The sequence below is a fragment of the Atractosteus spatula genome, chromosome 1 (assembly GCF_055471065.1).
Source record: "Atractosteus spatula isolate fAtrSpa1 chromosome 1, fAtrSpa1.hap1, whole genome shotgun sequence".
NCBI lineage: Eukaryota > Metazoa > Chordata > Actinopteri > Semionotiformes > Lepisosteidae > Atractosteus > Atractosteus spatula.
This window is the reverse complement of record NC_142706.1, coordinates 62,042,116-62,067,952: the sequence shown is the minus strand read 5'-3', so window position 1 is coordinate 62,067,952 and position 25,837 is coordinate 62,042,116. Positions and strand designations below refer to the sequence as shown.

Here is a 25,837-nt window from a genome sequence, read left to right as displayed (position 1 = left end):
CTGATGCCTAGAGAGAACCAAATGATCTTAATGACGAAGAGAGCGAATTTGTTTTGATGTATAAATGTGATGTCTTATGCGTTTCCACGTTCTTTTTGGCTGTGTTCATCCCTTTTGGTGCAGAAGACAAGTGCAGTCCTTTTTTTATTCTCCACTGCTGTGATGCCATTTAGGGGAGGAGACCAGGGTTATGTATGGGATAGGTGAAGTTAAGCCAGAGGTGTCCAGTTCCTGGTCCTGTAGGTCGATGTGTCTACAGATAGACATTCAAACACAGCTCTTTGTGTAATGGTTCCTTCCGGATCTTCAGGTGCTGCTGCTTTAAAGAGACCTGGAGTACCCACAGCCACACCTCTCCACCAGGACTGGACACCCCTAAGATCATCTCGGGGATGTTGTGCCTTGCTGGGTAAGAGCATACGAAACATTGCAAACCAGAGGCCACCTAATTGAGGCCAGGTCCTTATCCGACCATTGTCTTAAAAGATCCTGAGAAATCTCCTTTCAGCTACATGGCTGGGATCTGGTTTCAGACCCCCCACCACCCTTTGTGTAAAGGTGCTACTCCTTTTTTCGGTCCTCAATGTTAACCTTTTTAATTTCCATCTGCGTCCTCGGATCTCTGCGGTTGGCTTCTACGTAGAGGTCAGCACAAGACAATAAAGGGACCCTGTGGCACTCAGTCTTGCCTTTTTTCCCCCTTATCTCTGGTATTGTCTGTGAGACAATTTCCAATACTAGGTTCTAACCCAGTGGTCATGTCAGATCTAGAATGAGATCTAACTTTAACTGTGTGTTAGCTGTGCTGGCAGAAGATTGCTGGAAATAGATTAAGAATCCTCGGTATGATAAAAGGTGCTTTCTTTAATATATATGAATTTGTAGTCCTTTAAAGATTCTTGGGTTGTGCATATTGTTATTTTCAGTATAACGTAATACGGCTTTTATTTTAATGCACACACATTTTTTTTCTCCATTGCATCAATCTTTCCATTGATGTATAGTGCAAATCTACATTTTTTTCCACAAGTAATACATTTTCTCATGAGCGAAGGACTGTAAGCATCTATTTTCCAGTTTGCTCCTCCTGTTGAAATCGATGGGGGTATTTTTTGTCTTTGTTGGGTTTTTTTCAAACCCTCTCCATTTGTTTTATCCTAACCATGCGCTAGGAAATGCAGCAAAATATATTTGGAGCTTTCATGTGGAGCCTGGCTTAATCCCCCAACCTTAATCCGGTTGTATCAGGACAAGAATGAAAAGGGATCTGATTGTCTAAGGCTCAGCTGGAAATGGAGGGCTGGAGCAGCCTGTTTTCATGCCAGACACAAAAGCCTGCATTAAAGATGTACTGCTGGGCAAGGCCACTGTGGAAACACTACACAGGAGCAGCGTGCAATTCGTGAAGTACAGCCCCAGTAAACCTAACAGACAGGAAGCCTGCTATTACTGTGGGATTAGCTGTTGTGTTTGATGTTTCTGCACAGGGGGATGTGTCCGAATCCAAGAAATGGAAAATGTTGACTTGGCCATTTATGCAGTTTAATGCAATCAGTTCCATCTGCTCTGACGCCTTGTAACTGTCCCATGAACCATTCGTCTTACATGTTTTTAAGTGGTTGATTCCTCAAGGCCATGGGCCTAGTCAGCCTGCATGGTTGGGGCAGGGGTATAGTCAGCCTCTATGGTGAAAAATTTTGGTAAAAAAAAAACACTGATACTTGGGTTAAAAGCATTATCATTTGAGAAAATGCAAATGTGTAGTATCACAATATGGATAACCAGAGTAAACTGCTGATCAAATACAGTACCTGTGGAAGACAGTAAAGTACAGTTGGTCCTAATCTATTGGCTGGATTTGCTAAACCAGCAAAAATCATTTCTCAGTGGGGGGTTGCCTGAGGTGAGGGATTTGTTTATGGGAAGTTATTTTAGAATTGAATTGATTTGAGATAACTGAGGGTTTTTGCGGGATAAACTTTGAGCAGCTACCCAGTCCAGTAATTGGGTACAAGCGTCAGTCGCTCAGGATAAAAGAAACAGCCGAGTTAATATCGATAATGACGGATAACAAGAGGATAGCTTCAAAAAGATTATTCTTGCGTCTAACCTTTCTTAAGAGATTGTTCTGTACAAGCAGACAGGTTCAATGCTTTGGCCCTGTGTATAAGCGCCCATTCTTTTCTGAAGAGATACCTTTTGAGGTGAATCTCTGTGTTGGGTTTCCCAAATGAAACACATTTTTAAGAAGTAAAAAGCCTTCTGCTGTTGACCTAACTTGGTCCACCAGCTCGCTTCTGGTAATTGCATAGAACGGTAAGACTTGCTACTTTTCTTTTATATAAAAACTTGTGGTTAGTCTCCTTTACACCTCTGCCGTGATACCCAGTCACTCGGCCAGCGGAAGCCATTACCTCCCCATCTGCTCGTGCCCTTCCGAACCTGCCGTTCCCATAGCGACAAGCAGCGCACAAACGCCAATACAGACAGTCTCCTGGGCGGAGGACGTTAACTTGCTAAAGACCGCTGTACTGTTTAATTCCAGAAGCTTTATTGACATGACCCATGAATTTCAGTGTTGCCAAAGCATATACAATCAACAAACAACTACAGACAATACAAAACAGACAGACACATCGTAAGGCATTTACAACATACTACCCCTCCCCTTCACGGCAGGTCTGCTTTGAAGTGTTTATTTGGGTTGAAGCGTCCTTCTTAAGAAAGAAAAAAACAGCCGAGTCTCCTTTCTCTACATTAAGGACAATAGATTATTGCCGTAAAATGTTTATATTTTCTTTATAGGCTAAGGTACTGTACATTATTCGATACCGTATTTTCTTCCAGTGGGGAACATGTCATTCACATAGAGAAAAGCGTTAACCGTTCTACAAAACGTCCTTAATAAACGATTTAGAGAATTTAAATGAATTAAAATTAGTTGGAATAAGGCAATAATCAACGGACTCGCTGTTCTTCTTGACAGTTATTAAAATACTACCATACTTATCGGGGACGCTCTGGACCATTAGTGTCTACAGGCGATTGTCTGACGAGTGTCTACAGACTTGTATTTTTCTACTGGACCTGAGGTAATCACGATCTTAAATCATCTTGCAGTAAGAAGGCGAAACGGAGGTAAGTGAAACATCAATTTTTGGTTTAAGGGTCTAAACGCCTATTACTGCATCAGACAACAGTAGTACAGTAGTACAGTAGGTCGCGCAAGACAACTCTTTCTCTGTCAACAACAACCTTTCCGAAGACCTGGTTGATTAAAATCAGCATAATGAATGCGCGACATTACTATTCGCCTTCCTCGCTCGACTAACGGCTGTTCGCTCTTCCCCGCTCGGCGAAACAGCTGCTTGCCCGGCGGCAGCGCGCCTTATCGATCCGACTCAACAGGTCTGTGAAACGATCTCGATCAAGCAACCCGACCTGCCGATAGTGTTAATCGTCACACGAACCGCGCAGGGCAGCGGCTGGGCCTGTAAGAAATGATGTTTGCTTGAGGCACTTCTGTAGCCCGGTGGAGGAAAACTAAAAATACAATTTTTATTGAATTATTTTTGACAAAGCACGGTTTCGCGGTGGTTACAGGTGATCTGTGTACGATTCCTACAAAACAGCTTATGAAAATGCATTCAAGTTACCAGAAGACACTGGAGTGGGGTTTGAATTCACGGAGCCAACCCGACGCCCTGAAGTGTTGGTGAGCTCCGTTAATGTGTTAGGTGTTCTGTGTCTTCTGTCATATTTACAGAAGGCTGTTCCTGTGAAATAAGACAGGGTTCCGTGTAGCAGTTGTAGCACAGAGATCTGTTATTGTTTTTAGGGCTTCGGAGTAGTGTTTGGAGTGTTCTCAGTTTTCAATACATTTAGTGTCGTTTCCACTTGTATCCTCCAGTAGGACCCTACTTTAAGCCCTCTCAGCGCGTATGGTCGCTCTCCTCTGGATTGAGCCCAGAACTGCAATACCCTTCTTCAAACGCGTTGACCAGATTTGTACACGGTACTCTAAATTAGTTCCTATTAGTCAGCTGTAGAAGTTTAACATGACATCCCTTGGTTTGACGCTTTAAATTCCTGTATATTTCTGAATATTTTGCTTACCTCTTCTTTATTACTTTCTCACGTCGTGCAGAGAAGTGCGAGTTAGATAGTATCGCCTCTCTTCGGCGGGTAGTAACTCGCACCCGTGTGCCAGACGTTCGTCTAAATCTTCAGGTTTTTAGTCTGAAACCGCAATAACAACGAGGACAGAGATTAGCCTACAATAAAACACATATCTTATTAAGTGTATAAATATTAATAACATTATTATCAGTATTATTATAGTTGATTTATTTAATAGTTTAATAGCTCAGGTCTGCGGTCAGCCATGATAACGGCTAGATAATGCTACAACAGAGGGTGATGGAAGAGGTACAGATACTGTTGGTTTCGTTATTCCTTATTCTCGATTAACGCCTTGATTGCCAGTCTGCGCTTTTTTTTTTAATCCGCATTATTCATGAGGATTTCAGAGATGGTTTGAAAGAAGGTTAATGTGCGAGGCAGCAGCTCGCTCGTGCCTCTGTGTCAGTTCCCCGGCACAGCCACAGGAAGCGGGTTCTCTCGTCTTGTCGCGTCTCGTCTCGTCGTGGGAGAGAAAGCGCCAGCGGGACCTGTGATCTTACGAGCAGGTTGTGGGCGAGAGCCCGGCACCTGGGGCTGCGCACCGTCAGTCAAGCAGACAGAGAAGCGTGCCCGCGGAGCTCGCTGCAGCTCGGAATGAGCTCCGTCCGAGCGCAGGTCTGTTCGGTTCTGGGCTGGAGGGGATAGCCCTCTGCACTGGGCCAAACGACGCACGGTAAGTGAAAACGATTAAAGGGGGAGGAGAAGAGAGGGCGAGAGAATTCGATACCGGACGTGTTTCGCCACTTTGACGGGCTCGAAGGAAGAATTCGCGGTTTACCGCGCTAACTGAGAAATATGGAGATGCCGGCCGGTAGAGATTCGATCTCCAGCCGGTGGCTGGTTTTACCTGGGAATCTCCCCGTGGGAGAAATGGATGTATCCATCTGATCGACGGCTCAGGATGTGCCCATACCCGGCAGTCTGCCATTCAGTTTTGGTTCAATTCTCTGGAAGTTGGAATACATCTCGTACGACCACTTTCCGGTGGAATGAACGATGCAGCCCAACTTTAAATGTCTAGATATGAATGGATGACTTTGAGATTGTTAATTTTGTTTTACTTGCAGTTCTTTTTTTTCTGATTGATCTCATTAATCGAAGAAAACCAGTTAAGACGGTGCTGGTCATTTTCTTATTTTTTAGCAAGCTATATGCCTGTTGCTTACCACGCGGGACAGGTGAGTAATGTTATTGAGAAACACGATCGACGCTTTTTAATACATGTAGTCCTTCTGGTGGCTCTATTATAGTCAATAGTAAAAACCGTTCGTAATTTTGAAGTGCTAAATCTGTGTTGTAAAGATTAATGGACAAATGTACAGCGCACTCGAGTAATCGAACAGATGCGATTCTACAACAGAGTCGGCAGCGGTGTCATATCTGGCTTTTCAAGTAGGTTTAAAATGAAATATCACGGTCATGCCGTGGGCTGGAGTGAGCGGTGGCATTTAAAAGAGAAAAGGGTTATCAGAAAACAAGGAATCAGTAACGCGTTAAATCTCGCTTTCTTTGATCTGAACTTTTTTTCCCCCCTCCCCCTTGCAAGTAAGTTTAACATTTCACAGGGCAACGACTCGTGTCTGACGTCGTGATTTCAAACGCTCTGCAAATGCAAGCGATTAAGGTTTTGCCTGCTTAGAAAATAACGTTGATCGTTGAAATAAAAAAAGGGATTTAATTCTAATCCCCCATCCTAGACAGAGATTAGGAAGCAATTACATTGCGCTGTTTGGATGAAGAGGTGATTATGCCCACATGTAAAGTAACAGCTGTCTTGTTAATGCCCTGTGTTACTCCGTCAACCCTTCACTGTTTTTTTTCTCGAGAAGAAATGCGCAGTTTACATTACAGGGTGTTCTTTGGAAAGTCGTTACCAGCATCAATTCATTGGAAACGCTATAACAGTCACTTCTGGAATAAATGTCACTATTCCCCTAGCAATTCTAGAAGATATTTTATCATGAACAAGTATTATGTGAACATCATATTATGTTTACAGTATTATGTAAACGTTATATGTGCTGGATGCCAGTTCCCGTAATTGGATGTACCCAATTAAGGGAAAGCCTTAAACGCTATTTGTCCAAGACACGTTGTGCTGTTGTGAGCCAGTCATTCTGTCGTGAATAATCTTGGCTCTGCCAGCCGCGCTCCTGAACGCGCCGCAGGCGAGGGAATTCTGCTCGGTGAGATAAGAGCCGGCTTGTCACACCAGACAATCCGCACCTACCAGCACCTCGAATTAGGTCACCGGCGCCCGCCAGCACAGAGTGTCACACAGATGCCACCCTGCGCACGGACACACGCGGGAGCGCTATCAGACCGAGGGAAAGACGCCTCGTCCGAGAGGCCGCAGGCGGCGGCGGCTGGAGTGGGGGGTGCGGGTGACTGCGCCGAGAAATCTTCCCAAACCAAACCGCAGAAAATGGATTGGTGGACGGGTCAATCTCCTCATATACATCACGGATTAAAGTTAGTTTCCAGATTTTATTTTTTTTTAATGTCACCGCTGTTAGGAAGTCTGCATTATTATTGTTTTATTAGTGAAAACTAGCGTTTGTCCAACTGTATTTGAACCCCTCGGGAAATATAAAGTACACAACACACCAGTCAAATCAAATGTTTCTGTGAGCATCAAAATAACACATGGCAGCCACATTTTCACAAAATGATCAGGGATTAGGAAAATTCTGGCCTTCTATTGAAAAGACATGGTGTACCCAAATTCATTCTGCGGATTACCATCTCCATGGCTGGGAGGCACAGTGGTGCAGTGGTTTGCATTGCTGCCTTGCAACACCAGGGCCCAGAGTTCAATTCTGAGCCCGGGCTGCTGTCTGTGTGGAGGTTGCATTTGTGTGTGTTTCCTCCAGATGTTCTGCTTTCCTCCCAGAATCACACTTGTCTTCTGGGAAACCTGGTGGAGAGTGTGTGTGTGTCTGTCCTGTGATGCACTGGCGTCCTGCCCAGGGTGTACCCTGCCTTGTGCCTGCTGCTGGCTGGGCTAGGCCGCAGCTCCCCCGTGACCCTGGTTAGAAAGTGCATGGATGGATCAAAAAGGTTGCATGACGTGCAGTGGACTTGTGTTCCCTTGTGCTGTGGAAATTGGAGCTGTTTTGGAATTGTGTTCCCTTGTGTTGTGGTGTCCGGACACTTGACCTGGGCCCACACATTCCACAGGCACCCCACACAGCTGGGATATCGGCAAAAGACATCCCCGGACATGATCAATATAGTGCCTTGCACTCTGGTTGCCATCAATCATTGCAAGCTGAGTTATGTAGCAGCTAGGCACTCCTGCCCAGACCATATAAGCTGGTTTAAGAGCAAATAAGAGTGTGATGTCTTTTGACACTCTGTATACTGTATGTAAGCACCTTTATTCTCCAAGGTGCTTGTGCATATCAGACAAGGAAAATGATTTAAAATTCTCTTGAGGTTCAAAGTTTAGTATTTCACGTGCATTGACATGTTAAAGGGAACAATGTCGAAATTAAATCATCGAGATTGTGACACCAATCTAATTTCAATTGCAGTGAAATGAGAGGCGCGCAGAGGCAGTGTGGTAGCTCAGCGATTAGCATTGCTGCCTCACAGCACTGGGGCTCTGGGCTCAGTTCCAGACCTGTGTAGAGCTTGCATGTTCATACAGTGTTCTTGTGGGTTTCCTCCCGCTGTCCAAAGACACGCTGGTGGGTTAATTGGCTTCTGGGAACGATTGGCCCCGGTGGAGTGTGTGTGCGTTTGTGTCTTTGCTTGTCCTGCGATGGACTGGCCCCCCTGGCGCCCCCTGCTGCTTGCTGAGGTAGGCTCCCGCTGCCCCACGATTCTGAACTGGATGAAGCGGTTTAGAAGATGGATGGATTGAGATGGTAGCCTGGTAGACCTTTCCAGGACTTAGTCTGTATGCGGCAGCAGTGTCTTTGTAGGATGCTGCTTCTCCTGTGTCTTTTACTTTTCGAACATTTTCGGGCAGCTCTCTCTGCGTCAGTCAGGACTGCCATTTTGTCTTCCAATTGCTTCGTGTCGACTCAAAGCCGCAGCTCTGCTGCTGCTAGTCACTGTCTATTGTGGAGCTTGTCCTTCATCCCATCAGCCTGTAATCACCAGCCCTGAAGCTCCGGGTGGGACTGCAGGGTCATCAAGGACACCCCACCTCTGTCTGGCGTGAGGGCTGCTCTTCCTCTCTTTGTGACACAGCTACACATTGTGTGGTTCTCCACAAGTTGGCTGGGGATGCCTGACTGAGACATATTGTCAAGATCTGTCAGTCTGTGTTAGAGGGATGCTCGCCTTACAGTTGTAACGGCTTCAGCCAGAGCAAGTCTGCTTCTGTTTCTGTATTCGAATCGCTCTGCATGCTCTGTATATCGGCTGATCCCAGGAGACTCCAGTAGGGGGGGTTTCTAGTGCCTTCTGTGAATGCTGACAGATGTCCAGTGCTTTATGTTACAGGCTTTGTACCTACTCACTGGGCAGAGAGTGTGAGTACTTTTTCCCACAAGGAATGCCAGCCATGAGCTCCTAGAAAATCGGTGTGAGAAGAGTGTGTAACTTCTCTCAGGCAGGCGGTTCTGTGGGAAAAACCCACTGAGGGCATGCAGAGAGGTGCTCAGGTGCTGCTTGTGATCTCTGAAATTCTTCAGCACGTTTCCAGTGGCATGTTCAGAATGAAAGGAATTCGATTCTGGGTGCTGTAATTGCTCTGTTAAAATATCAAAAATTGAACACCCAGTGTAGTTCAGAGAGTGTGAGCTCTATTGATAACCAATTAAAGTTTTATCAATAGATCGGATTGGTTGGGGAAGGCCTGGGTCTTGTCTTAGCAAAGGTTATCCTCAGCAGGAAGGCTGATTTCAGCTTGGAAAAAAATACTGATGATTATGTCACAGAGTCTAGAGTATATCTGATGAGCACTAGGGACTGTTCTTCTCCTTGCTTTCACAGTTTCACTGTGCAGAATCATGTTGGGCAAAGCCGGGACATGAACCTTCAGCCGCATACTAACGAGAGAGGAGAGATCTGAGATTCCCAGACAGCTGCCAGCTGCTCTTTCAAACGCTGGCCCTCCCAAAGGGAGACGGTGTCACCGAATCAATTCCAGGGTTTTCAGTGTTGAAAGTAGCTTCAGTCAGATTAGTATTGAAAGGAAGTGGCATCTGTGCTTGAAATAAGAGGAATAAAGCAGTGAAATCTTCAACTTTTCGACTACTGAGCATTAACAGTTCATCTGTTCTGACCTCATTTGTTCTAACCTTCAAAGGGTCTTCAAAGGGCTTATAGGAAGGTGTTTAGAGACAATGTAGGAGCAAAAGGAAGTCTGAGAACTCAATCTCTTTCTTTTTTAGACATGCCCCCTCCACTGTCAATGGGGCTGCAAGCCCCTGGGATGCCACAGGGGGCGCTGAGAACCCAGAGACCCATGGTTAGCTAATCCCACCCTATATTCAACAGCGCCCATTCAGTTGTGCTCTGCTGCTTTGGGGAATGAGCTCGAACCTGTGACACCTGGATCATAGAGACCTACCTAAGCTCTGATGAGCACCTGTATTTGCAGAGCCCCTTGGATGCCCAGGCTCTGTTCTTTCAACACAGAGAGTATCTCTTTGTCCAAATGCTCTCCTTGGCCAATGCAATCCCCGGCCCGGTCCAGACTGGTGCAATCTGCCCTTCAGTCTCTCACATCATCGCACGCATCGCCATCTCATAAGGGGAGTGAGCCTGCTTGAAGAATAGAATAGCATTGGACCTGCACATGTTGTGGGTGCTTTGGGAATAAATTCCACTGCCTGTTCAGGGGGTTCTTTTGTTATCTCACATGGAGCCTGGTACATTACTCTCACCTTCCCCCGATATTTCAGCCACTGATATGCAGAGCCCTGCCATCTGACAATGAAGTGGTTTTCCCAGACTGCAGTTCAATTTCTTCTGCAAGCTCCGCATGGTGCCAAAGCTACCAGGTCCTGCTGAGTGAGTATCAGATGTCTTTGGGATGTGCTGTCTCGAAGGTACTAGTACCTCTTCCCTGCAGCCCTACTCTGTTCCAGAAGTTGCGCCACTGGGAGTACAGGCTCTGCTCAAGACTACAGCAGGGTGGGCTGGAGAATTGCAAAATACATGTTTTTTTAAAAAGCCACCACGCGCAGCCTGTATCTTCTAAATAAGATTACAGAATGCATACAGTGGCCCCAGAAAGTATTTCCACCAAGTGAGGTATAATTCATAAATGAGGAATTTAATTCAGAAGAGACGGCGAAATAGTCTTTAATGGTTTAGTCAGTCTGTTAATGCTACAGCTGAGTGAGTGGCCCGATTCCATAAGGAGAAGTTTGCACAGTTTTCTGTCTCTTAGCTTTGTTTTACTGAAGGTCTGTTCAGCCAATTCCCAGTGTCCTTTCATATCCTGGAATGTGAAAGTCTCGCAATACATAGGGACTGACTTTCTTATCTCCCTTACCCTAATGGCAAAGTCTGTCGTGCTCTCTGCTACAGTGTAGTACCTACAAACACCCTCTCTCCACAGGTATACTGAAGGTCTTTAATTGTAGTACAGGGCTACATTATAAAACTCTCTTTTGGGGCGTAAATCTTCCATTCTTCTTCCACCCCTGCCCCTATCTCCCCATCTCATATTATTTGATGAAAATCTACAGTTCCTCTCTCCAGCTCTCAGCAAAAAAAAAACAAAACAACAAACTGTTTTCTGATTTCCACTACCTGGGAATTCTTTGATATCCCTCTCTCTGCATCTTTGGCAGAATACAGTGAGTGTTATTCCCCTGTTTACCATGCTCTGCTGTAAAGTGGCCCCCCAATTCAACTCACATAACACTCCTGCCCCGAGCTTACAAATTCATTTGAGCCCCCATAGAAAATGGCCAGGTTGTCTCCTGGGAAACACAAGCACCCCATGGGGACCCCACTGGGAAACATATAGGAACTCTTGGGGCTCTATGAATATTATTAAAATAGGCCGATCATTCCCAGCATTGGCTGATGTCAAGCACATCTTTCTCCATTGCCGCATGATCTAGGAGCCTGCAGAGACTGGACTGTTTATCCACAGATAATTAAAAACACAAATCCTCTCCTCCAGCCAAAATTCTACTGCTCACAGCCTCTTGCATGGAAGGAGGGCTCTTTATGTTTTGCTAGCTGTTTGAACAGCCACCGCACAGCAGGCAGTCAAGATTTGTCTGTTCTGATCTAGTGCAGGACAGATCAATTGTGTGACAAAGCTCCCGGCTATGAAGCTGAGTTATTATTTTTGATATTGAGGTGTCTATATCCAAGGCAGCTGACATCTATCACAATTTGTACAGTAAGGTAAAGCAACATCACATTTAATTGTAAAGATGTGTTGCTGTACTTGCTACGCTGCAACATGTGATGTTACAACATCATGACACACGGAAAGAAATAGTCCCTTGCATTTGTGTGGTTTTCTTCCAAAGCACTTCTTAAGGGGAGGGACTATTTCATCCTGAAGGACTGTGTTCACCCACATGACATATGCTAGCCATTCTGTCCCAGCAGTCGCAGATCAGGTAGAGCAGTAAGATATTGCTTCTCCAGCTGAATTAAGGGAGTACTTTTTGCTAGACTGTGCAAAGTCAGATTTAATTAGGACACCAGGATGACTCTCAACATGCTAACTCTTAGCTTGGGATCTTTAATGACCATGTAGTCAAGTCCTGATGTTGGTGTTTAAGTTGTTGGTTTAGAAATTCTAGTCTAGAAGGAAGAGCGCCACCTACAGGTCCACCAACACCGCTTACAGCAGCCTCCTGGTGTTCCTTAGACTTCCGCCATCCCAGTACTGACCAGGCCCAGCCCTGTCTAGCTTCCTGCTGTTGAATGCAGTGTGATGTAGCAGAGAACAATGTAACGGATGGAAAGCACGTTAATGCAAAGAGAAGTGTCCTTATGGCAGAAGTGTGAGGATGCTCCTGTAGGCCAGACCTGAGCTTTGAGAAACAAACGGCCGGACCCTTCCCAGGAGGCCCTGTTCAACAGGTGTAGCTCGCAGGGCTTCCTCGCAGGAAGGGGTGATTACGAGTCCTGCGTGTGTTCAGGCAGCGTTCGGCAGTGTCACTTAATTGAGGGCCTTTGATTTACAGGCTGTTGCAGAGAGCTGGTATTGATTTTAGTTCAGTTTATAAAGACGTACAGTATGTGTGAGTTATTTCGAAGCGTTTAGGGCTTGCAGTGGACATGCCAGAAGGATGCCAATACTGCAACAGAAAGCTAAACAAGAGAACTTTTATCAGTGTAAATCTGGCCAATTCTTTCTCAGTTCAACTTTACTTGTCACAGGTATAATGTATAATTGTATAATGAAAAGTGTTTCTCAATAGTCTCTCAGGTACAGTTTATACAGAACTGCAGACAAGACAATAGACAGTAAATACAATCACAATGTAAACAACGAGTATGGTGCCAGTCTGACAGTACCCATATCTGTTAAAAACTGGGCAAAAGTACACAAACAGAGCAAACAGAGCCAAATAATACAGCTTTATCAAATAGTAAGACTCAATCAAGTGCAGTTTTATGTTCAAGCTCGGCTTTCATTCAGTTGTCGGAGGTATGGTGTATGTAGTGCTGTAGGAGTGCAGTCGTTGTGTGGTTCAGGTAGAAGCGAGGAGAGATCATAGTTTGGTGAGTGGGAGCGGCAGGGTCACCAGCTTGACGGCTCTGGGGAAGAAGCTATTTTGGAGTCTTGTTGTGTGCGACTGGATCGTCTGGAACCTTCTACTTTCTCCTTGAAGGCCTGGTGTCCTCAGGGTTTTGCATCATCTGAGATCTCAGTTACGTGCCTTAGTTGCTCTTCCCATTCGTATCTACATAATTCCAGTCTTTCTCACCAGGCTCCATGGGAGTTTGTTTTTATAGCTCACCGTATCTTTAATGAAGGGGACGTTTCGAGTTACGAACTATTAAAGGGACTTCAGAAAAATCCTGTGTATGCCTAAATAAGAAACGAATGGGTTTAATTGTCGAGCTGAAACAGTTCCATGACGTGGAGCTGGATGTGGCACCCCCTGGCTGTACTGCAGAGGGATGTGGCTTCATCAGCCAACACTGCGACAGCGTGTCTTTCAGCTCCCTGTCCAAATTGATTAGAAGTGATGTACTACGATTAATGTTCACTAATTGCAAGCGGGTATATATCCTGTGCAGTAAATGGAACAGCATCTGCTGTCTCTTTTAATAGTGTATATCATCCTTTTAAGTAAAGTACTTGTACAGATAAGCAGAGAGCAGGCCTGTCGCTTGTGAGCCACAGTCTGTTTAGAATTGTGCTGGCAGGGCTCTGTGCTCAGTGCACCTTGGCCCCAGTATTCATTCCTGCTCTGTTTTGGGATCCCCGAGCTCTCTTGTAAAAGACAGGGATCTGTGAGAGCACGGCCGTCTGCTGCCCAGGGAGATTGTCTGCCTGTGGTGCTGTATCTGTCAGCGTCTCCCAGGTCAGACTGCATTTGGCGCTGCTGTCTTCAGTGTTGTGCCTGGAAGCGTCTCTCTCTCACTCAGAAAAAACCACACAGACACCTGCTGTGAAGTATCATTGCTCTCCAGTTGTCTTTTATTAAGATGAATTTCCCTGATATTCAGATTTTAATTTTAGTTTCACGAGGAGCCTCCAGTGGTTCTACTTCTTAAGCTGTGCAGACGCGATTGTAAGACTTTTGGCTCCAGATCTCCAGATATTAGACCCATTGTGTTTCGTTTTATGGAGAGTGAAGACTTTATGCCAGCTGCAGCACTGGATGTCTAGGTGCGTCTGATCAGTATACGTGACACTGGACAGGTGTATTTCTATCACGGAGGAGTAGCGCACTTTGCAAGCACCTGGAGGGCGTCTTGGTTGCGGGCGCACAGGAAGAGTTAATGAAACGCTCCTGTCTGGTTGTCTTCTCCATAGCGACATGCAGTTTAATTCCCCCTCCCAGCCGGATCGCTCTGGAAAAAGCGCCCTCTCTTGCTCTGAGCTCCTGTCGTCGCCAGGCGGGACGGAGTACTCTGCCAGAGGGGGCTGGGCCTGTGCCAGGCCAGCCGAGGAGAGGAGAAAACGGCGAGGGGCATTTTGAAAAACAGCCCTAAAAAGATTTAGTCCCTTTCAGTTACTCCACCTCTGAATACTTGGAGGCCTTGTGACGATTTAAAGAGATATTTCCAGAATCTTCCCCTGACAGTTCTACCAGTCGCTTTTCTGCTAACAAAGCGGAGTGGCACAGGGACGGAGCTCCCCCTGGTTTGCGGGGTGTTAGAAGCCCACGGCTGTGGTTATCCCCCAGCAATGCTTTGCCGCCAGATAGAGCAGCAGAGGTAGACGGTTAGAAAGACTAACAGCCTTTGAAGAGTTAATACAATCGGTGTGTAGATCAATGGTCAAGCACAGGGACATCGTTAGCCTGCATCATGAGAGGCCTGCCCTTATCTCACACAGCCCCAGTCCAGATCTGATAGGTCACCCTCAATTCATCCCTATCACACCGCTTGACCACTGCAGCGGGAGATATATGCAAATAGGTAGTTTAATTTCACGCCTCCCCCCAGCTTTTGTTTTCAGGGACCACAACTGGCCACCCCTGACTTTGCCTGATCAATTCAATTACCAATCTGATCAAAACTCATATTGCAAGCTGTTACAAACTGAGAATTTAAGGATGACGTCTAATACCTGCACGGCTGTGGTGCTCTGGGACCAGAGATGGTCATCCCTGGACTACATGCTGTACATAGTATTGAAAGCTGATTTTTGTGTTCATTGGTTCCCTTACAAAAATAGAGCATCTTATGCAACTTCCATGTAGTTATTTCTTTGACTCTGTGTACGATACTGTAATTTTAAACTAGAATTCAAACTTTTTAGCCTGTATCTTTTCAGCACACTGGGCTCTCCGAGCAAAGACGGCGCTCGTACAGTAGCGTGACGCCGCGACGGCTGAAATGTATTTTTCAAAGGCAGAAAGAGAGAGGGTTTTCTCTCCCGGATGAGAGAACGGGCTCGCTGGAGGTTTCAGATCCTGCGAGGGCGGGGCGGTGGGAAGCTTGAAGCAGGTGCTCCTTTTGCAGCTCTCATTTGCATGCCTCGTTTCTGTTCATTAACCCCACAACCGGCAATTGCTTCAAGATTTATTTTTAATTAAGGCCCTTAAAAATAAAATGCCAGTCACGCTGCCGTGGTCAGTGGGAATGACTGGCAGCTCTTAATCCCTGCTGTTGACGAGAAAATGCTCAACTCCTGAGTGGCCGCATTTTGAATTCTCCTCTTTAACTACTAAACAACAGTGTGCTTGTCGGAACAACCTGGGGGGAATCTGAGCAAGAAAGAAATGTGCTCCTGGCGTTTCCTTTTTTTCATGTGAAGGTTCATGTGAACTTTCCAGTTGGGTTTTTCCTGCGGGGTCAGTGCGTCTGCAGGGTGTCCAGTCCTGGTCCTGGGGGGTCAGTGTGTCTGCAGGGTGTCCAGTCCTGCTCCTGGGGGGGTCAGTGCGTCTGCAGGGTGTCCAGTCCTGGTCCTGGGGGGTCAGTGTGTCTGCAGGGTGTCCAGTCCTGCTCCTGGGGGGGTCAGTGCGTCTGCAGGGTGTCCAGTCCTGGTCCTGGGGGGTCAGTGTGTCTGCAGGGTGTCCAGTCCTGCTCCTGGGGGGGTCAGTGCGTCTGCAGGGTGTCCAGTCCTGGTCCTGGGGGGTCAGTATCTCTGCAGGTGTCCAGTCCTGGTCCTGGGGGGGTCAGTGCGTCTGCAGGGTGTCCAGTCCTGCTCCTGGGGGTTCAGTGTGTCTGCAGGGTGTCCAGTCCTGCTCCTGGGGGGGTCAGTGCGTCTGCAGGGTGTCCAGTCCTGCTCCTGGGGGGTCAGTGTGTCTGCAGGGTGTCCAGTCCTGGTCCTGGGGGGTCAGTGTGTCTGCAGGGTGTCCAGTCCTGCTCCTGGGGGGGTCAGTGCGTCTGCAGGGTGTCCAGTCCTGGTCCTGGGGGGTCAGTGTGTCTGCAGGGTGTCCAGTCCTGCTCCTTGGGGGGTCAGTGCGTCTGCAGGGTGTCCAGTCCTGCTCCTGGGAGGCAGTGTGTCTGCAGGGTGTCCAGTCCTGGTCCTGGGGGGGTCAGTGTGTCTGCAGGGTGTCCTGTCCTGGTCCTGGGGGGTCAGTGCGTCTGCAGGATGTCCTGTCCTGGTCCTAGGGGGTCAGTGTGTCTGCAGGGTGTCCTGTCCTGGTCCTGGGGGATCAGTGTATCTCCGGGGTGTCCTGTCCTGGTCCTGGGGGATCAGTGTGTCTGCAGGGTGTCCTGTCCTGGTCCTGGGGGGTCAGTGCGTCTGCAGGATGTCCTGTCCTGGTCCTAGGGGGTCAGTGTGTCTGCAGGGTGTCCTGTCCTGGTCCTGGGGGATCAGTGTATCTGCGGGGTGTCCTATCCTGGTCCTGGGGGATCAGTGTATCTGCAGGGTGTCCTGTCCTGGTCCTGGGGGGTCAGTGCGTCTGCAGGATGTCCTGTCCTGGTCCTGGGGGGTCAGTGTGTCTGCAGGGTGTCCTGTCCTGGTCCTGGGGGATCAGTGTATCTCCGGGGTGTCCTGTCCTGGTCCTGGGGGATCAGTGTGTCTGCAGGGTGTCCAGTCCTGCTCCTGGGGGGTCAGTGCGTCTGCAGGATGTCCTGTCCTGGTCCTGGGGGGTCAGTGCGTCTGCAGGATGTCCTGTCCTGGTCCTAGGGGGTCAGTGTGTCTGCAGGGTGTCCTGTCCTGGTCCTGGGGGGTCAGTGCGTCTGCAGGATGTCCTGTCCTGGTCCTAGGGGGTCAGTGTGTCTGCAGGGTGTCCTGTCCTGGACCTGGGGGATCAGTGTATCTCCGGGGTGTCCTGTCCTGGTCCTGGGTGATCAGTGTGTCTGCAGGGTGTCCTGTCCTGGTCCTGGGGGATCAGTGTATCTCCGGGGTGTCCTGTCCTGGTCCTGGGGGATCAGTGTATCTCCGGGGTGTCCTGTCCTGGTCCTGGGGGATCAGTGTGTCTGCAGGGTGTCCTGTCCTGGTCCTGGGGGGTCAGTGCGTCTGCAGGATGTCCTGTCCTGGTCCTAGGGGGTCAGTGTGTCTGCAGGGTGTCCTGTCCTGGACCTGGGGGATCAGTGTATCTCCAGGGTGTCCTGTCCTGGTCCTGGGTGATCAGTGTGTCTGCAGGGTGTCCTGTCCTGCTCCTGGGGGGCAGTTATGTTCCAGTTAAGTCTATGATAAAGTGATTTGGATTTTTAAGACCTAAATTGGGTTAATTGGCAGACGCACCACTTCACCCAGGACTAGAAATATGAAACACTGTATTTAAGAAATGAAATAAGCAGGTAGTACAAGAATGTTAATGTCCATATAGTGAGGTTTTATTTTTATATAATGTATAATACGAACTCTTTAGTTTAATAGCTCATACTGGGAGGACTTAACAGTGAATTTCATGAAGTTAAAGGAGAAAAAAGGAAAATATTCTCTGCTGGGGTGGAGACATTGACACAGAATTGCAGAAATTCTACAGTGCAATGGCATTGATCTGCTTGGAAGATTCTATTTTATTCTTTTGTCCTCCACAGTTTCTACAGTTTTGGTTATCGTTACACTGTATCGACATTTTAAATATGTCTGGACCTTATTGTAATTGTATGGAGCCATAGCTCATAATATATTGATTTCTCCTTCGTCTTCTTTTATTCCAATTATCTCAGCAGACGGTCCGCATAGAGTAACCCAAGGCAGAGATTTATCAATGTAGAAATCCGATTAGGAACAATGATGCTGGAAACTCCTGCTCCTGTTCAGGAGTGAGATATGGCCTGTCACAAGTGCGTACTGTACTCTGAAGTGAAAGATGATAGATAGATGATGCTGTCAGACAGGGAAGAGACAGAGAAGGAGAATTGTGCTGTCCCTAACAGAAGTAAATTGACATTATCATAATCTTTCTAATGCGTTTTTTGTTTTGTTTTTCTCAGGCACTGTTGAATGGGGATATTTTTTCTGTTATTTCACTTTACGACGCCTGTTCCGTCTTAATTAAGGCAAGTAGCGATGGGATTAAGTGAAGAAGTGGGCTTGTGTTACAGAACAGTGATAGTCTTGTATAGCAATCTGAGTTTTCTGAGCCAGCCGCAGGTACCAGATGCCTCAAGCTTGTACCTCTGCAGTCAGCGTTGCCCAGTCCTGACCCTGGAGTGCACCTGTCTCCTTCCAGCTGAGTGCTTTCTTATACAGGGCAACTCCCAATACATATATTACTTACATAACAAACCAATTAAGCCTGTTGGTATTCTAAGTGAAAATAGCAGAACAGGATTTGATCTACTGTATGTGTTCAGATTATGTGTTTTGGATCTTGTCTTGCTTGAGAGGTTATTTATTGGTTTAATGAGCAGGAGGTATATAACCAATAAGACTACACATAACTAAAAAGGCTTATTATTGAAACACTTGACACAGTGCTATTCTTACCTGTTTCTGTTAGGATGCAATAAGAAAGCAACTATTTTAAACCAGCTGAAATATATTTTGTAGAACCACTACACATAAACAATTCTGGATATTTCCAAAACTGACAACTGCTTAAATCCAGCAGTTAATTATTAAAATTATAGGCTCAGTAATTTATCTAATTAAGTGTGGAGCTGGGAAAAAAGCCAGGGTGCACATAGATTAGGATAGATCAAGTTTGGGAAGTACTGCCTTAAACACCAGAAAAAGGTCACAATACTACACAGTGAGTCATATTGTCCCCCTGCAACTGAATTTTCAACTTTTTTTTTTCCGAAAGCTGCTTTTGCTGGAAGAGTTAGCACTGGCACATAGACAACAAAAAACAAAAAACGGTTATATTTAAAAGGAAACAAAATTATGGGAAAAACGCATGATGTAATTAAATCCTTTGAACACAAATTTTTAGCTAATTAAAATGTCAAGCTGAGTAGAAAATGAATATGTATTACTTGAGGTAATATATCACGTCAGTAGCATAGAAGTCAACAATTATGTTTGATAGCTACTTACAGTAATTAAGCAAATTTCCTCTGGGTGGTTAAATTCTATTTGGCTTCCCCTCACTTCAGCTCTGCTAAATTAATAGTGATTTCTCAGACTGTGGATATTCAAGAGTTATGTATCTTAAATCAGACAGACCATGGTCGTCACTTTAAACATCATACTAGAATTCTAAAGTGAATGACACTGAAAGCATGGGAAATAAGAAAAAGGGTAGGGTTAACATGCTACTTTACTGGGTACATTTTACTGAGAGTTTTTAATGTTCGATCCATTTTAATATTTAATAAGTAATTACACTTTTGACCAAGTTTGCCAAGGCATTTTCTGTGCGTCAGAAAGATTTATCTCATTTCCTTTGTCACTAAGTACCATGAAATAGCCATTCTGTGCCAGCTACTCAGCTAGGCAGGAGAGAAAGAGCTTACTTCACCAGCTAAATTGAGGTAGTCAGACAGGTTATATCTTAGCAAGAACGAACAGGAAGTTATTCATGAGCTGATACATCGGGGTCAGCAGAGCTTCTCTCCCTGTCTGTGTGTCTCATGGAGAGCAAGCTGGGGTCTGCGAAAAGACAAATTCCTAATGCAAGAAATTGTATAGGGCTAATAAAGTGATGTGATGTGTGTGTGTGATGTACCATGGCATCTTTAATGAATACAACTAATCAGAACTTCAGTTTAAAGGGGAACTGCATCGCTATTCTTACATTTCGGGGTGAGAAAGAATCAGCATTGATGAGTGTACTTCAAACCGCAATTAAAGTAAGATGTACACAGTAACTTGTAAAACCTCCAATTTACATCACAAAATAGACAAAATGTCTAGGTACGTGCAGCACCATGTTCTGCTATTCAGAATGAGGCAACAAAACTTCTGATGACGTGTTGTGGCTGTAAATACATCTCTTTTAATCCAATAGAAATACTGCTCTCGACTTTGAGATGGTTTTGCTGACAAATACTAATTGTTAACTCTGCATGCAGATCACATTGGAAACTTTCTGCACTGAAATGCCTGCGGCACAACCTGTACTTATTCTCTTGTACATCACATTATGTCATGATGGTGACTAGTGAGCAGGAAGGGCAATTCAGGGGAACTTGAATATGAGTTTGTGACATGGCAACCTACAGTACTTTCACAAAGTTCACAATTTTGTGCTTAATTCAAAATTTGTAAAATTTGTCTATACCGTCAATGAATTTATTTTGATATCGAGATTTAATAACTGGTCAGAGAAATTGGGACTGCAGACCCTCTTTAACACCTCATGTGAAGGATCACACCCTGTGACCCATAGGAATTCATATAGAATATCTAATCCAGAGCAAACAGCTCTGCCTGCAGCTCCACTGACACTATTTCTGCTTAAAATGAAACACAAATGGAATTTAACAAACGGATTTATCCTGTCTGTGTGAAAATGATTTTGTTCTTTCATGAATTGACCTTAACAGTCTATGGGTTGGTAAAATCTCAGACCTGAAACTTCCATCATACGATTTTTTATGCACTGTTGCTTCCTTCCACTAATGTATCTCTGCGTTATCATCAGATGTTTTTTCCAAGGACGTCTTCTAGCGCTCAGCTTGTGTCAGGCTAGTTTTGTTGTGCTGGACTGTAAAACCGATCAGAGCTCCAGCAAAGCTTTCAGGCCTCACTGTGGATCTTGTCTTCAATAATTCATTGCTGTAAGCGTGTGATAATGAACTGACAAACAAACGCTGCTTTTAAGACACCTGTAACTAATCCACAGAATTAGAAATAAGACTCCAGACTGCAGCAATTTTCTTCTGTTTTTGAGATGTATTATTTATAGAGCAGTGGAGAATAACCTAAAGCACAGTAAATTAAGGGTCATAATTGCTTTTGACAGAGAACTGTGTTTATATATTTTGGTGTGTAGCGGTTTGCAGGGATGTAGACCTCCAGAAGATGCATAAAAGATTGATAGGAGACAAAAATCTGTTTTTTTCACTATGATAACGTGATTTATCACTGTTCGCTTTAAAATCAAGACTAAAGGCTATCAACAGCGTTAACTATAACGAGTTGTGGGCTACAGTGTGTATCACTATTAGAGAGTCTAAATCCATCCTGAAGAAACACGCTAAACACTCTTTCTTTCTCTTGTACATAGGGCTGCCGAACAGGATTCCAGATGGAGGCTGTCGTAAGCTGACCCGCCACACTCTTCCGCCTCCTTCTCCTCCTCGGCCCCAGTGGTGTCGGCTATGTTAGGGAGATGGGCGGCAGCTGGCACGCGCGATCGCTGTCAGAGCAGCTGCGCTGGGCGGTGCTGGTGCTCTCCCTGTGTGGGCAGGGTGCCCTCTTGTGCCCGGAGGGCTGCCAGTGCGCCTGGGACAGCGGCACGGTGCACTGCGCCAACGCCGGCCTGCGGGAGGTGCCCACGGACATACCCAGGGACACCGTCAGCCTCCACCTCGAGGGGAACCAGATCAGTACCATCCCGGACGGGGCGTTCCAGAACCTGCCCCACCTGCGGGACCTTTACCTGTCCCACAACCGCATCGAGAACCTCTCCCCGGGGGCCTTCCGCCACCTGAGCCCGGACCTCAAGCTCCTGGACTTGTCGGACAACCAGCTGCGCCAGGCCAACCGGGAGGACTTCGGCTCCACCAGGGCCAAGACCCGGCTCTACCACAACCCCTGGCACTGCACCTGCGCCCTGCAGGAGCTGATGGAGACGCTGAACCTGGAGCCCGAGACGGTGAACGGCATCATGTGCGAAAGCTCGGCGCGGGGCGGCGAGCACGCCGGGCAGCCCCTGGTCAAGCTGCTGGACGCCGGGGTGAACTTCTGCAGCCTCCAGCGCAAGACGACCGACGTGGCCATGCTGGTCACCATGTTCGCCTGGTTCGGCATGGTGATCGCCTACGTGGTCTATTACGTGCGGCAGAACCAGGCCGAGGCCCGCCGCCACCTGGAGTACCTCAAGAGCCTGCCCAGCCCCCGCAAGACCCCCACGGAGACGGACACCCTCAGCACCGGCTTCTGAGGAGTCCCGCCCCTCTTCCTCGATGATCTCGGACTCCCCGGACACAGCACTGGACCGTGACTCCAGGAACCCAAGGATCCCAGCCTGGCTGGGCTCTTCCTGTGCTGCTGATGGGTGAGGGGTGAATTGTCTCTCCACCCACACATGCTGAAATCAAAGCCCCCCCCCCCATCTCCTCCCTGCTGGGCACCTTGGTTGTGCTTTTCAGATTCCCATGATGAGCTCCAGAACCGCACACATCCAAACAGCTCTCACGCCCGGGAAACTGCTCTGGACTTCACTGCAGCACGAGCTCCAAATTGCTTGTTACTTATGCAGCTGGAGCCGTCATAATATTTTGAACACCTTATGATTAAAACATGGCGTGCTGTGGAGTGCGAGAACTGGCCTTTGTGCATCTAGGCCGTATGGAAATTTCTGCTGTATGTGATCAAAACATGCCACTGTGCAGTTTAACAGATGTAAAGCAGAAAAAAGGTTTTATTTTAGAAGGTCGTCAGCGAAGCGCTGCTTCTTTTGTTAGCAAGGCCTGTAATTATGAAGCTCACTGCTGAGGGGGGGTCGCAGTGCGAGAACGGGGGGTCCTGTTGATAGCTCTTCAAACCTGCTTCATGCATCTGCTGCAGGTTTGCAAGCTGTAACCTAACTTTCATGTGCAACTACACCAATAAGTCCCTTATCATTTTGAGGGGCTGTTATGCAGTTTTTGTGCAGTAATCCCGAGGATAAGCTGATCCCCACTGACACTGGCACTGAGGCTGAAAGCTAGTTTGCTTTTACTGTCTTGAGAAATGTCTGAAAGTGGCCAGATTAAGGATGACTTCTTTCCATTTAATTTTCTGCATGTTGACATGCAGTTCCCCCCCCCCCCTCCATTGAGAAAGCCCCCTGCTCCAGCCAGTGGTTAATCAAGGTGTTCCCCCCCCACCCCCCTTCATGCACCCCATTCCTATGCCCCCCCCCCAGTATTTTGTGCAGTTGTACAGTAAATGTCCTCAATGAATAGACTCTGGAATCCATCTGTTCACCTACGCTACTCGGTCAGAGTACAGAAGTGAAACTTGTCGTTTCTAAACAGCAGGTTACTCCTGTTGGCTTTTCAATCCCTTTAAAGAAAATAGCACGACCCTTTACTTGCTACCCTTTGTAATAAGGGCTGGTGCGAGGTGGACAGCTGTATTGTTTTTTTTTGGAGCTATGAACAAGAAGCCTTAATTAGAATTTGTTTGAGTGGTATGGTTAAAATTCTACTAGTATCCTTTTTTATTTTGACAGTGTAATATTATGTCATATACTACAGCTTTAGGCCATTAGGTCATGTTTTATGCAGTTCGCAACGTTTGGGAGAGCTGGTTATTTAAAAGCATTTTTTCATTTTTAAAATTCTGAATGAGTTATCCTACAACATGCATGTTTTTTCAAAATTAGTGTGATTTAATCTTCTCCTAACAGCTGTTTCGGCCCATTGTTAAAAAAAACTTTGGTCCTAAACAAGTGGATTGTTAAGTTACATTAAGTAGAAGCTCTTGAAAGGCGGAAGGTTATTCACTGTCCCCCCAGCAGGTGGTGCTGTTCTGGCCCCGTCAGTGTGGTAGCAGCCAGCATTGTCATTGATTGACATCATGCATTAATAGCTGCTGTTTAAAAATGCATTGAGTTCAAGAGCAATAGCATCAATTCAGAAGAGGCAAATCTCAACGGGGCTAACTTTGCAAAGCAATCAGCGTTGCACTGTGTGCGGTAGCGATGGAAATAGAAATGATAATTTATCCAATGGGAAAATTGCAAAAACAGAAAAGGTGTTCTGGGTGTAAGAAAGTGGCTTTAACCTCCACAACAGCTGAGAGAGAGCCGTTAGTGATACAAAAAAATTTGGGGAATAATTATTTTAATTCCAGACGTGTTAATATTTTCAAGCAGAAATGTCAGGGTCACTTATAACACAGGAAACACAGGATATGAGTATATTTTCCCCTCTTGCACATATTTATTGGGATAGTGGGCGGGGGCGAATTGTCAAGTTCTCAATAAAAGTGGAATGATGGTTGAACAAGAGCACCAAAGCTTAGATAATACCGTTTTTCTCTTTGGAAAGTTGAAATGGTGTAAAAAATAACTATAAAGGCTTACTGGGTGTGGCATTGTGATTACATAACACAGGTCAGCGGGGCTGGGTGTACAGATGGTGTTGAGAGAAGAGCCGTGTAGCCCTGCCTGTTCCTTTACGAACAGGGCAGTGGAGAGTCAGGATGGGTCCTACCAGGAAATCCCAGCTGCAGCTGCTGCAGTTCTCCCTGTGAGGGAGGTTCTGGGCCCTGACTGCTCCAACCCCCCCCACGCTGTATAAATGGGTACCAGTCAACTCCAGGTCAGCCACAGTGCATGCGGGTCTCACAGGAGGAGGAACAGCTCTGGCCTCATGAGCTTCTTAGCTCTGGGTTCAGGCTTTAACACTTACTTTCCTTGCAACTCGCAAAATCCACACGTGAAAAACCAAGTGAATCACGCCGCACCCTGAAAGGACCCTGTAATGGGGGAGTGTTCCTCTCTCCTGTTGAAAGATGTCCAATTCTAGCTTATTCTACACCTCTTCCAGCCCGCAGAGGTGCTGGCCGCATGGTTCTTCCTTTTGAGCCCAGCCTGGGTGTGAAGTGGTGCTTTTCTGTCTGTCTCCCACAGTCCTCGGAGTCGGAGGACCCCCCCCCACCCCGTCACCAAAGCACGTCAAACAGATTGTATTCTGTGCCTTGGCTCATGGAGTCGGCCTCTTGCACCTGCTGTTTTTGTTCCAAAAAGCACAGTACCGGCTTTCTAAAAAAAATGTCTAATCTACCCTCCTCATTCTCTCAGTCTTTTCCCAGGGTATTTAGCTTCTTTTTTAGACATTTAGCATTTAGCTTCTTTTATTTGTCACCTTCTCATGTCCTGCTGTGAGTGCTGCTGGGGTCATGATAAGGGGGCTCACTGAAAGCGTCACCCTTTGTTTGTTTATAACACATTAGGCTTTGCCGCCACCACTTCAATCGGTTTCTCAGTGTTCTAGCAAGGAATTAAAAAGCAAAGTTTGTGTTTCGTACTTGTTCAAAGGATCCCTGTTGATGTTTGTCACTCCAAGCTCTAGGCTTTTCAAAATTGTGGAAGTTTACAGTTCTTTGTACCCTCCCCCACCCTCATTTACTTTTTATGTGTATGAAAATGGTTTCCAAAGACCCAATTAAAAAAAGTATTCAGTTACTAAATGCCTCCTTTCTTCCCCGGTCTGGTTTTCTCCCGTTGGAAACTTCTTGCACCGGAGTCTTCAGCAAAGACTCGGAAAGATAGTGGCGACAGTTAAAGTGAAACAAATTGGTAGGAGCTAAGAGAGGAAAGTACAACTCCAGATTTAGACTCTATTAAATAATTAAGTGGTGCATGATTAAATCTGTAGAAAGATGGCATTAGTAATGGCTTCAGATTTATGGGGAAGCTCTTTGGAGACATTAAAATTAATTTCTCTGGCACCCTCTCATGACAGATGCAGTTAGCAAGTTTCTCTTTTCCCTTGAAGATTAATACAGAGAATGGGAACATAAGCATTTTAGTACTTACAGACTTTAGTATGGTACTTAATGCAAAACATCCATTATATGTCATAGTGCTGT

At 46.3% G+C, this 25,837-nt stretch overlaps 1 protein-coding gene across 1 annotated transcript; it reads left to right on the top strand.

The window, feature by feature from the left end:
• Positions 1-4,744: 4,744 nt before the first annotated feature.
• LOC148841478 (leucine-rich repeat-containing protein 3-like) lies at positions 4,745-25,429 on the top strand. Its single transcript, XM_088917272.1, has 2 exons — positions 4,745-4,855; positions 21,318-25,429. Exon 2 carries the CDS (start codon positions 21,423-21,425, stop codon positions 22,194-22,196), a length of 774 nt encoding a protein of 257 aa, XP_088773398.1. The 5' UTR covers positions 4,745-4,855; positions 21,318-21,422; the 3' UTR covers positions 22,197-25,429.
• Positions 25,430-25,837: the final 408 nt, after the last annotated feature.